Source organism: Ctenopharyngodon idella, chromosome 8, assembly GCF_019924925.1.
Source record: "Ctenopharyngodon idella isolate HZGC_01 chromosome 8, HZGC01, whole genome shotgun sequence".
Lineage (NCBI taxonomy): Eukaryota > Metazoa > Chordata > Actinopteri > Cypriniformes > Xenocyprididae > Ctenopharyngodon > Ctenopharyngodon idella.
This window is the reverse complement of record NC_067227.1, coordinates 16,352,373-16,365,374: the sequence shown is the minus strand read 5'-3', so window position 1 is coordinate 16,365,374 and position 13,002 is coordinate 16,352,373. Positions and strand designations below refer to the sequence as shown.

The 13,002-nt window shown below is 35.6% G+C and overlaps 1 protein-coding gene across 1 annotated transcript in view; it reads left to right on the top strand.

Annotated features, from left to right (window-relative positions):
- Nucleotides 1-1,835: 1,835 nt before the first annotated feature.
- Nucleotides 1,836-13,002, top strand: part of hmcn2 (hemicentin 2) — an 84,043-nt gene continuing 72,876 nt past the window's right edge. The window contains 4 exon segments of the mRNA XM_051904154.1: nucleotides 1,836-2,505; nucleotides 6,977-7,047; nucleotides 10,088-10,246; nucleotides 10,506-10,628. Of these exon segments, the coding sequence (XP_051760114.1) occupies nucleotides 2,250-2,505; nucleotides 6,977-7,047; nucleotides 10,088-10,246; nucleotides 10,506-10,628 (609 nt within the window). The 5' untranslated portion in view covers nucleotides 1,836-2,249.

Below are 13,002 nucleotides of genomic sequence, written 5' to 3'. Positions count from 1 at the left end.
GGTGTAAAACGGCATGAGGGTGAGTAATAAATGACAGAATTTTCATTTTGGGGTGAACTAACCCTTAAATGTTTTTTGTCCTTACAATAAAAGTTAAAGACATTTTTTTCAAAATATCTTCTTTTGTTTCCCGCAGAAGAAATAGTCATACAGGTTTGAATCACATGAATCACATGAGTAGATGAATTTTCATTCTTGTGTGAATTATCCCTTCAGAAAATACTTGTATAGTGTATATATACAACTAGGTAAAAACTTCTCTAATGGCCAAACTTTTTTAAACTACTCCATCCTAAAGATGAAATCATTTCCTAAGTTAAGTGAATGGCATTGCGTCATTTGGCAAGGCTATTTGGGTGAGTCTTGATCATTTGACCAACCATGTGCTGACCTGAGAGCAAATGTCCTGTTGGTTTTAGATCGAATTATCATAAAAACAACATCTGTATACTGTCATAAACCCTATGCTATTGGTATTTGGTGTGATTCCAGAAAATGGCTACCATGTAAATAGGACTAACTGCTGTTTTTGGTGGTTACAGGGTTGTTGACATCCTCAAAGATCCCCTTTCCTTCTTTTTTTTGTAATGTTCTGTTTTGTTAACAGCATTTGCTGCCCTGCTATCAAGTTAAAGCAACAATAAATGCTTGATGACCAAATGCTGCATGAGGTTTGATTGATGTATCTGAGAATTCCTGATAGCAACATAATTTATCCGGATATACAACGGGGTCAAGGCGTATCTGGAGTCTTTCCTTTCAAAAAGCATCTGGGATGCCTCTACTTGAGCCTTGTCATTTATGCCGCACAGTAAACCAAGTCCAGAGAATGTATATTATTAGATGTGTGGCAGCTGAGTATAAACTCACTCTATTAATAAACCTAAAATTATTTTAATCCTATCCATGCACTAAATATTACTCCCGAGAGGAATGTCAGGGATGTTGGAGATAGTTGCCACAAAGGTTATATTTTAGTAGTAATGTTTCAATCCGAAGGTCCTGTTATGGAAATGTTTTCTGTTATTGGTCTTGTATGTTAGTTTCAAACCCTCTTAAATTAGAACAACATTGGTGCATTCTGTCCTCTAAACTCCACAATGGAATGGAAAGTGGTTTATTGTGTTTAAACAAATGAACAAAATAAAACCACACTGGCATTCTGACATAAGTCAGTTATTTTGACTGAAATGTTGAGGTCCTTTTTTTATATAAATGTCAGCTCAGGGTACGTTGTTTTAAATTATATATAATGAATTTATTAATTGTTAATATTTATTTATTTATATTAATTTCATAATTGTTTTACTGATTAAAATGGGTTACAAGCCTATAATAAACTATTTAATGGCAGGTTCATTAGTGACAAAATGCCCTGCCATTGGTTCATAATGTGTTGAATGAACCTTGAATGAACAAAAGATTCTCCCCCCCACGGAAATAACAGTGGAACCACTTTCTTGTAGCCAAAACTTTAAGGTATGTGTTTACACAGAAACTGCCTTTCAAAATGAAACCTCAGAAATATTTTATGGAATAAACACTGTGATAACTTGCCCCGTTTTCATGCAGTGTCATCAATTCCTCCAGTCACACTTTACATGTCAATATCAACAAAGTAATTGCATAAGTATAGGCTACTGACTGAGTATAAATATCATATGTTTTATTTAGTAGAGCTGATTGTAGTTAGAAATTGTTGTTGTAATATAGAAGATGTGCACAAAAATATACAGTGTTATACAGTTACATGTATGTTATATAGTTACATCTCTGTCTCATGTCATGGCAGTTGGCACGGGTTTGAGCAGGCTATGTGGGATGGGGTTGGGAGTCACAGTCGGGTCAAGTTACACACAGAAAATCAGGTTGTAAGGACTCCTCACACCCCTCCCCAACTCTACAGTGTTCAGCTCCAGAGGGTCCACGCGCTTCTTACAAGTTTTCTCCGAAACTCAGCCAAGGATGGGACAAGACATAGGGAATTTACTCCATGTAGCGTTTATCCAGCGCAAGTAGGATTATTTACATCCGAACTTTTTATAAGAACTCAAACGACTGGGTTGAAAATTTCAGGGACAATTTAATTTTTTTTTCCCTTTAGAAATGAACTTATTTTCTTTCTTTTTTTTCTCCCACATCATCGTGTTTACATCACTTTAATTTTTATAATTCATTTTACGGTGATTATTTCTTCATATGTTTGTTTGACACGTTTAAAAGAGTGGTCTAATGAATTTCAAGCAAGAATGAATAAGTTTCTTGCTAATTTCCTCATCTTGGCGCTGACTATCAGCGCGCGCTCCTCATCCGTTCCGCCGGTGAAGAGTCACTCCGGCGCGGATGACAGCGCTTCAACACTGGCCTTTGTTTTCGATGTTACCGGTTCTATGTACGACGATCTCAAACAGGTGATAGATGGTGCGTCTCGGATCCTGGAGAGAACTCTGAGCCGCAGAACAAGACCAATCAAGAACTTCGTGCTGGTTCCTTTCCATGATCCAGGTAATTACAAAATCCCATGTTTCAAACTGATTACTGTAAATTATAAATCATTCATGTCATTTGCCTTATAAAAGTGATTCCGAAGAATAAATAGGCTAACTGCTGATCGTCTAGCTAATGTCTAAAGTTCCATATGGAGGAACGCTTGATAAAGTTTTAAGAAGTTTGTTTGGCCAAGCACTAAAGAATGTCAATGAACTAATTTGAACAAAGGTGTTTGGGCTGCTAGGAACATTTTCACCAGCAGGGACCGCTGAAAGGTAGTGATCCATAGAATCATGGTGAGGTGCACTGTCTGTTTTTGGCAATTACAAAATTAAAAGTACTTTGGAGAATGTAGAAGATGTTTTTATTCTTCATGTCGCGGGTCGCCCCCTCATGGGTGTCGCCATTAACATCACAGGATCATCCATGACTAAGTTACTTCTACAATGACAATAATAGCCTACTAATATGATTATTACTTTATATTTTTTACTAATCGAAGTATGAAATGAATAGTTAAAACTCTGACAACCCACAGCTCCCATGTAACTGCACAAACTATCAACAACATAGACATTTAATCCAATAATGTCTCTTAAATGGGGGTGTGTAGTATGTGATGAAGATAAACAGACAGAAAGGAACAAAACAAAAGATAAACAAACAGCTTTGGTGTGAAACGACAGCAGTTAGTAAATGCATCCAGACCAATAGGTGTCAAGTCAAATGGTTATACTGAAACCAACCGACTGCAACATTTAAACAACAAAATAATATTTTACTTTTGCAATTTAACTTTTGTTCTGTGAATTTTGAACTGGTTAATCTGCAAACCATGTCCTCATTTTTCAGTTTCTATCACTGTATGTTCATTAAATCTGTTTAAATTCCACATCTGCTTACAGACTGCAGCGAGAGTATTGTGTTCTCAGGTACACTTATACAATCTAGACTGGTTCAAACCAACTATCTGTTAGCCTTAGGGGGGTAGGGTGCCCAAAGAGCTGATGAGAAGCACATGTTGTCTGGTAGTATGTAATTAACACAATCACCCCCAGTCCTCCATCCAATTCTCCGGAAGAGTCAACCCAGCCCCCCAGTCAGAGGAGAGACGTCAGTCCTAGACTGGTAGGGGGATGGTGCCAGTCTTTCCCTCACCTTTTACTGTAGAGTTCTCTTGAGGACCTTGTAAACCGCTGAGATCACAAAGACAGCCGGTGACAGACAGAAAGGCGTGACAGCAACAGCAACTTAATGGCCCCTCACAGCTGAGAGAGGGATGGAGAAAGTGCAGAAGATGAAAATGAATGTTAGAGCTGGTTGCTTTGCTGCATAAGTTGTTTGGTTCATTAGTAAAAGTAGATGTTTCTAACGCTGCTGGGGGAAAAAAAGTTGGTTTGCTTAGCTGGTTTAAGCTAGCCTAAATGCTCTCCCAAGGTGACTTACAGATGGTTTAGCTGGTTTTACAAATGCCCCAAACCAGCAAAACAGATTAGCCTATGCTTGATTACAGCAGAGGATACTTATAAAGTATTGATTTTAATGTTGATAAAATATCATTAATCTATTAATATTTTTTATCATTTAATATTGTAAACTAAAATAAATAAATAAATAAAAAAAACAGCCTTAGGTTATTTGCCAGGCTTAGCTGGTTTAAGCTGGTCTAGAGACTCTCTCTCAAGCTGGTTTACAGATGGTTTAACTTGTTTTAAAGACCCCCTCTGGTGAAAATCAAGTTTTTAATGTTGTTTATATGTCTATGTGGTGTTTTTATTATGCTTTAAGACAAACCATGTGCAAATTCATATGTCACCTCCATTGCTGAGTATTTTCTCCTTAAAACTGCAGTGAAAAAAGACAGTCTCAAACCCGCGGTTTGAAATCGCTGGTATCTGTGACGTCACAAACTACCTTGTAACCAATCATGTTAACGTGCTGGCGGGCTTTAGCATATCATTAACAGCGAACTAGCAGAGGAGTCTGGAGAGAAGCCAGGTTATCCTGGTATATTTTTATGTTGATATGAAAAATTGTGTAGATTTAGCAATATGTCGGGTGTACAATGTATATTATGATGTTAGAATGAACTATATGCCTTTCTCCACTGACGTTCTGAGTTGTTCAAAGTGTTTAACTGATTGTTAGAAGGCAGACTGACTCTGAGATGAACATTAGCAAAACATTTTTTAGCTGTTTGATAACATAGTCAAGCAAAAGGCTAATCATATTGAAGAAATGTCATTAAAAATTCTGTCATTAATTACTCACCCTCATGTCGTTCCACACCCGTAAGACCTTCATTTATCTTCGGAAAACACAAATTAAGATATTTTTGATCAAATCTGATGGCTCAGTGAGGCCGCCATTGACAGCAAGATAATTAACACTTTCAAATGCCGAGAAAGGCATATTAAAGTACATACTAAAGACATATTTAAAACAGTTCATGTGACTACAGTGGTTCAACCTTAATGTTATGAAGTGAAGAGAATACTTTTTGTATGCCAAAAAAACAAAATAAAGACTTCATTCAACAATATCTAGTGATGGGCGATTTAAAAACACTGCTTAAAGCTTTACATATAAAACTGTATAAAAGTTTTTTTGGCTGTTTTTTTTGGCTGTATAAAACTGCCAAAGTCACGTGAACCATTGAAATTTCGAAACGTTTCGAAACGCTTATGACGTAACGAAGCGTTTACTGAAATCACGTGACTTTGGCAGTTTGATACATGCTCAGAACCACTGATTTGAAACAAAAGCTTCGTAAAGCTTCGTTATGTGTCCGATGTTGTAAAGAGCGATACCATTGTGCAGCGTTTACCTCAGTAAGTTGACCGAGTGGATCTCTGAGCTGGCGTGAACAAGTGGAGGCGGGGCTAATTTGCATATTCATTGATCAGCATATACTAAATTAGGCAAGGGAGTAGAGTTACATTAAAGCAATTTTAAGGCATGAAGAATTTTTTTTCCAGAGAAAAAAATGTTTAAATATGTCATTTTGGCGATCAAAGATGAGTTTTAAGGGATAAAATTATTGACTACAGGGGGACTTTAAGTTCATAAATTTCACAACCCTCCCACCCCCAAACCAGCAAACAGACCATGCTGACCATGCTGTGCTTTTCAGTAGAGAATGTTTATAAAATATTAATATTAATGTTGCTTAAATATCATAAATACATGTTTTAATATAATATAATATAATATAATATAATATAATATAATATAATATAAGCTGACAAAAAAACCTTAGTTTGTTTGCTGGTCTTAGCTGGTTTAAGCTGGTCCAAGCTGATTTAGAGATAACTGAATTTTTAAGTTTAAGTTTAAGAATAACTGGTTTTTAAGTTTACGAATGCCTCCCTTAAAACATCAAAACAGACCAGCCTGACTATGCTGGGGGACCAGCAATGTCTCTAAAATATTTTTTATTAATTTTGACAAAATATCATTAATACAGTGTAATTTTATGTATAACATACTCTAATATAATAGGATTCAATATAAAGTTTGTTGGCATTTAGTGCTGAAGTTCATAACTTAAAAGTTTTTATTATTATTATAATATAATGGTGTATTGATCTGTCCCATTCGCTCTCAGAAGAAGATAGACTTCCCGTCAGACATGGTCCAAAATTTTTCTCTTCTGTCTATTCTCCCGAAGCACTGTCAAAATTCTAATCCTCCTCTTTGTCTTCTATTTTTTAATAACCTTTAAAATGATTTTTGTCAGAGTAATAAATAAACCATGTGGGGATATCAGACCCATACTCTGACCATAAACAATGTATCTCCTGTATGCTGGTTCATCCGTGTGCTGTATATTCAGCTCTCTAATCAATCAGCTTCTGAGTGAGTCCAAATAAGTGCCAAATTCAGGGAGGACACAATTCATCCTGAGACGAAAGAAAGGGGGAGATAGAAACAAGAGATAAAGTAGAGAAAGGGGAAGAGGTCAGAGATTATCTAGGTGGATGATGACAGTTTTAAACAATGACACAATGAGGTTATGAACCCAGTCTGGTATCACATGAGGACTGCTGGAATTTTGCATGGTCTGTAATTTATTTTCTCAGCTGCCAAAAGTTTCAGGACAGTCATTTGTAACTGCAGATGTTGATGAGGTAGAATCCGGGACGAATCCGGGTTTCGTGATTGGGAGTTGGCTGGGTCTGTAGCTAGTTTGTTAGTCTGATCTAGAAACAGACTTAAGATACTCGTTAGTAGGGTCGTATCTGTGGAGGAGTCTTTAGTTGGATCTAATCCTCACTGTTTAAAATTCATTAATGAGGTTGAAGAAGGTTAAGCTTTTCAAAACTCCTACTCCCCAGGGATTTGTTTGTTGAAGTGTTGTGATAGTCTTTCCAAGTACTCAATGAAGGGCTCCAAAAGTATGGTAACCTAAAGCTTCAGCTTTTGCATAAAATTAATATGTAAACTATAGATGTTTTTTTTTGATTTCTTTGTTTTTCCTCACCAGACATCGGTCCTGTTTCCATCACTACTGACCCCAAGAAGTTCCAGAAGGATCTTCAAGAGCTGTTTGTTCAGGTGAGCACCAGACTGAAAGAGCAACTTTTCAGAGGAAAAGTAACCCTATATTATAATTTATTTGATAGGGATTCACCTATATTAGTTGGTTTGGGGGTTTTAGCTATAGTCTGGATATTCTCCCAAGCTGGTTTTCAGATGGTTTAAAAGGTTTTAAGTTTACAATTGCCCAAAATCCCCTTAAAACCAGCAAAACAGACCAGCTGAGAATGTTAAAATATAATTAGATAAAATATAAATAATAAATAAAATATGAATAATAAAAGATAATAGAATAAAATATAATGAATATTTATAACACCTACTTATAAGTATTTATAATTTATAGCACCTTTTTTTTAATAGAGATGAATCATTTTCATTTGATAGGGATTCAGCAATCCTATCAGTGATTTATATCAAAGTCCCTTTAAGACAAGTCATTTCACTCGGCGGCCATCTTTGAAACGCCTCTCGGGCATCCTGGGCATCATGCAGCTCCTATCTCTTTGAATAGGGAAACATCAAATTCTCCAAAGCTGTTTGCCAAGCTTTCGATTAAATTTCATATTTGAAATCACCAATGAAATCTGACAACAACTGTCTCATAATTTTTTTTTCCAAACGCTCAAATCATGACAAAAAAACAGTATTTAGGCTGGATCAAGCTAATGCGCATGCGCAGACCTAAATGCGCGTCTCTTGTGCCTCATTTCTGAGGCGCGCGTCTGACTGTTTCTATAGAAACCGGTGCTTCTAACTGCCGCTGCAGTGACGCGATGACTTTACAGGTCGGCGATTGGCTCTTATTTTGAAGGCGGGATTATTCCGCCATATTGAGCGTTACACTTTCTCCCATTCAAAACAATACAAGTGACATGTCTTGTGTTATTCTATAGTCTTTGTTTATATTCAGGCTAATGTCAATAAAGCGATAATTATTTTAATGGCTGATGATAACTGATGAATGGCCGATGTTGAAATTTTATTCTGTTTTGTCAAAATAAATTATAAATAAAACACTTAAAAAAAAACAAAAAAACAATACTTTTAAGAGCTACAAGTGCAATTAGACATCACAACATTATAATGTACAGTGTGGACAATAGGACAAATACAATAATACAAAAATATGAATTAAAGGCACAATATGTAAGATTTTTAGATTAAAATATCCAAAAACCACTATATATTTTGTTGACCTTTGTACTTACATTATCCCAAATGTTTCCAAGAATGTTTAAATCCAGAGAAAGAAGATATTTTAACCAGGATACTTTAATTGAGTGCTGTCAATCAATTAAAAAAATTAACTCGATTAATCTCAATTTTTTTTCTGTGATTAATTTATACGTTTTTAATATATTTTATAATGTAATAATTTCACAGTTAATCTCCAAATTAAAACAACATAAAGAATCAACATGAAGACAGTATATTTTAAATACTTGTTTAATGGCATCTTTTTATGAATGAAGGCCAGTATCACTGGTACTAATAGCCTACAGCTACTGATGCCTCAATGAAATTGATTTTTCCCCCAATTTTAAACATGAATTATAGCCATTCAACATTACAGTGTAATTGAAAGCTATATCATTTTTTTTTTTTTTTTACATTTATTAGGCTTCAAAAATATAACAACTTTTAATTTAAGTGAACTTAGGACAATCCTCACATAAACCCATAATAAAAGTCATATTTACCTGTGCCCTTCCTACCTATCTAACAGATAGGAAACATACAGAAATTGAATAAAGTTACCAAACAGTCTGCACTGCATAATTTATAGCCTAAATTAAATATAGATAATCATTATTAAAGCTACAAAAGTTATTTAGTCAAGAGCAGTGAGTAATTTTCTCTGTTACTTTTATTCTTTCATTATCTTCAATGACAGACGGCATTAGTGGTTGCTGTCACTTTAAGAGCTGCCGCTGTTGCGTATGACGAAGATCTCACACGCGTCCCACTTTCTCACAGCTCTTTACTTTCGTTTTAAGACTTTATTTAACTCATTTAAGGCTGCTCTTATGAGGATACTCGACAAAACGGATATGTTTGGCATTATTGTGCGTGTTATTAGTGTTCGTTTAAGCGTGACAGAGAACTCGATTCTGGCGCACCGTCCATGCGCAAGATGGCGCGCGTCTTTCTGTGTGTCGTGTGTGTGTGACAGGACATTCACAGACAGTGCGTTCTCTTTTTCTCTGTTGGCGCATTTAAATGGTTTAAAAGCATTTGCATGATTAAGAGCGTGATCATATATTGTAATGCTCGCAAAAGGATGACAGAAAAAACGGATGCTGCGTTAATTGCGTTAATATTTTTAATGGTTAAACTGGAAAAAAATTAATCGCACGCGTTAACGTTGACAGCACTAATATATATATGGTGTATAGTGTTTGGTTATTGATGTAAATAACGGAGATAGATTGATACAATGTAAATCTTACATATGCAAATCATCTGCAGCTAATTTGTGCTCCAGCTAAGAATAATTTCTCAAACTGCATTAACTGGCTGAAACGATGTACAGACTTCATTTTGCCACAGTTAGTTTATTAGGGTGAATTCAGGGTGATTGGGACACTTTTTCCAAGTCATCTCAATGACAAAAAAGTATCCCAATCAACCTGAATTCACCCTATCATTATGCACTGCTCTGCCTGCATCCGCTACCTCTATCCAAAATGCTGCTGTCCACTCAAATTCAACCTCCAGACCTTCCTAGGTACCTTTTGTCAGGTGTTTACACTTGTATTCTTTAGCAGCAAGAGACACAGCAGCTGTTGGGCTCTTTCTTCATAAATCATCATTAAATCATATTTTGTACTTGTTGTTCTTATTTGCTCTCTATGGCTCCTGCTGAGTATCTTGGCTCATCTCAGCACCTGATCTGTCTTCAGCGCTACAGTTTTATTAGGGCTCTGTTCTTATTGTCCCTTTGGGCTCGAGAGTAAGTAATAGAACTTGAGCCAATACAATATGTGCTTTCTTGTGCTCTGGTTAGTGCATAAATGTTGATGTCAATGATGAAGGCCTTGTTGTTCTCTCTCAGGGTGGAGGGGATTGTCCAGAGATGAGCATTGGGGCCATCAAGAAGGCTTTGGAGGTCTCGCTACCTGGATCCTTCATCTATGTTTTCACTGATGCCCGAGCTAAAGATTATCGCCTGAAGAGAGATGTTCTTCAGTTAGTACAGCTCCGTCAGTCTCAGGTACAGATGGCAGTTTGAAAACTGGTTTGAGCCTTTTTGTAATTCCTTTCAGTGCTTCTTGTGTCGCAGAAATTACACTTCACCTTTAAATATTGAACTTTAAGGTTGTGAAGTTGTAAGCCATAAATCTAAATATCTCACAGCCCATTTGAAAAATCCATCTGCTTTTCATGGAATGTACCCCAGTGTTGACATGTAACCCTAACACCCAACCCCCTAACCAAACACTCACACTCATAAACATCCCATCTGAATTCAGGTTGTGTTTGTGTTGACGGGGGACTGCGGGGATCGCTCCCAGCCGGGATACAGAGCTTATGAGGAGATTGCTGCCACCAGCTCCGGTCAGATTTTTCACCTGGACAAACAGCAAGTCAATGAGGTGAGACGCATGAACTCATATGACATTCACATGTATGAAAATTGCAGACACACTCAAAAATTCCACATGCTGGAAATGCAGTTAGAAGTAAGTTGGAAAACCAATAGAATAGGACAAAGAACGGTATAGTGGTGTGATGTGCAAGTTTAGGATGGCGTAATTTTTTGTCTTTATTGTGCACCAAAAATAAATAAATAAATAAAAAGTGAATTAAAATGATTATTTTTTTAAAATCAATTCATATATTTTTATATTCACCAGCAGTTTCTGATTCACAAAAAAGAAAATCACACACACACACACACAAAAAAAAAAAGTTTCTAGCAGAAAAATAAACATTTATTTGGGAAAACAATAATCTGAAGGGGCACGTTTTTCAGTTTGTGTTTCATGGTATGGACTATGGAGACTAAAATGAAGCATGTTCAGTCATAGTCAGACATGAAAGAAAGCAGACCTTCCTCTTTGTGAGACAGTGGTATCATGCATGTCAACACAGGACATGGCAGAGCCGGAGTCTTCCAGCAACAACTATGGAAACAGTAATCCATAAGACAACAAGGCAAAAAGGCCTGAAAAGTAAAGAAAAGCATGTTTGAGAATGTGTATTTGTCATTGAATATGTGTGTGTGTGTGTGTGTGTGTGTGTGCACGTGTTTTTTGTGATTTAAGAGGACACAATTTTGTATAATGACATGGGTATTACACTGGTATTATGAGGTAAACATGAAATATGAGGACATTTAGTGTAGGGGGATAGAATGTACAGTTTGTACAGTATAAAAACAATTGCGTCTATGGAATGTCCTCACTTTGATAGCTAAAAAAACCTGTGTGTGTGTGTGTGTGTGTGTTATTGATTTATGGTCCTGTGGAGGTGGGTAGCTGATGGTAGTTGTGTTTGAGAGCTTTACCACCTGTACCTGTTGGTGAGAGTGTCTGCACTCAGGATTACTGGGCAACCTCAAGCTGTTAACACTCTCCAACACCTCTGCTGCTCTGTGAGAATTGTCTCAAGGTCAGGGTCACACAGTTGCTTTTAGAGCTCTGACAGTTTACTTTCATCCCCCCCCCCAGACATTCACCAAGATGTCTTTCGAATGCTGTCGGTGAAAAATTTGAGATTCGGAGGACAATTTAGCCCTTTTAATGATATGTATTTTCTGTATTCCACATAAATATTTTATGAATGTTTCTAGACTTCAAACATTTAGAAAGTGTAAATCTGGTGGGCAAGTGTTAGTGCTGGAGGTTTCAATTTTGTAAATGTTAGGGACAAAAATGGTTAATGCATTAGGTATTATAGACTAGCAATGAACAATCATAATTCAAATATACTACCGTTCAAATGTTTAGGGTCAGTACATTTTTTTTAAATGTTGTTGAATAAAAATTTCTTCTGCTCACAGAGTTAAGTTAAAGTTTTGTATAAAATGTTACATTTTAGTATATGAAATGCATAAAATGTTCACATTTTTAATATTATGTTTTATATTTTTTATATTTTAAATTGTAATTTATTCCTGTGATGGCAAAGCTGAATTTTCAGCATCATTATTCCATTCTTCAGTGTCACATGATCCTTCAGAATTCATTCTAATATGCTGATTTGCTGATAAAGAATAATTTCTTATTATTATCAATGTTGAATACAATTGTGCTGAGAATATTTTTGTGGAAACTGTAATACATTTTTTACATTTTTCTTAAATTCTTTGATAAATAGAGAGTTCAAAAGAACAGTTTTTATTTAAAGTGAAAAAAACTTTTTAACATTATAAATACCGTTACTGTCAAGATTGATCAGTTTAATGTGTCCTTGCTGAATAAAAGTTTTAATTTCTTAAAAAAGAAGAAATTAACACCAACATATTTTGAATGTTCTTGTATAAACAAACAAACAAATAAATACAATTAATACATGTGTTTATAATATCAAAACAATTATGGTCATTTTACAACAAATGTTAAACATATACAGTATTAGTACATGTAGAAAGTTACATTATCTAGATTAATAAATTATGTAAAAGTGTTGTTGATTGTTAGTTGATGAAACCTAATGCTTCAACTCTTGTTAACAAATTGAATCTTATTTTAAAGTATTATTGAAACACTTCTGAACTAAAGATTCATAAATGGAGACCTTTTATAATACGTTTCAGTGTCTTCTGGTGAGATACAGCATCTCTTTGTTAATCTCTGTAAATTCGCCTTATATGCTGCCTAAATAACTTTTTATGTAGTGTAGAAAAAAACATTAGATAATCAAATTTAAGTCAGTCACACTTAAGTCAGTGCCAATTGCAGTGCCCCATACACCAGTGTTCGTCATCCCCAGTTAATACATGTTCATAAATTCTCCAACATTTTA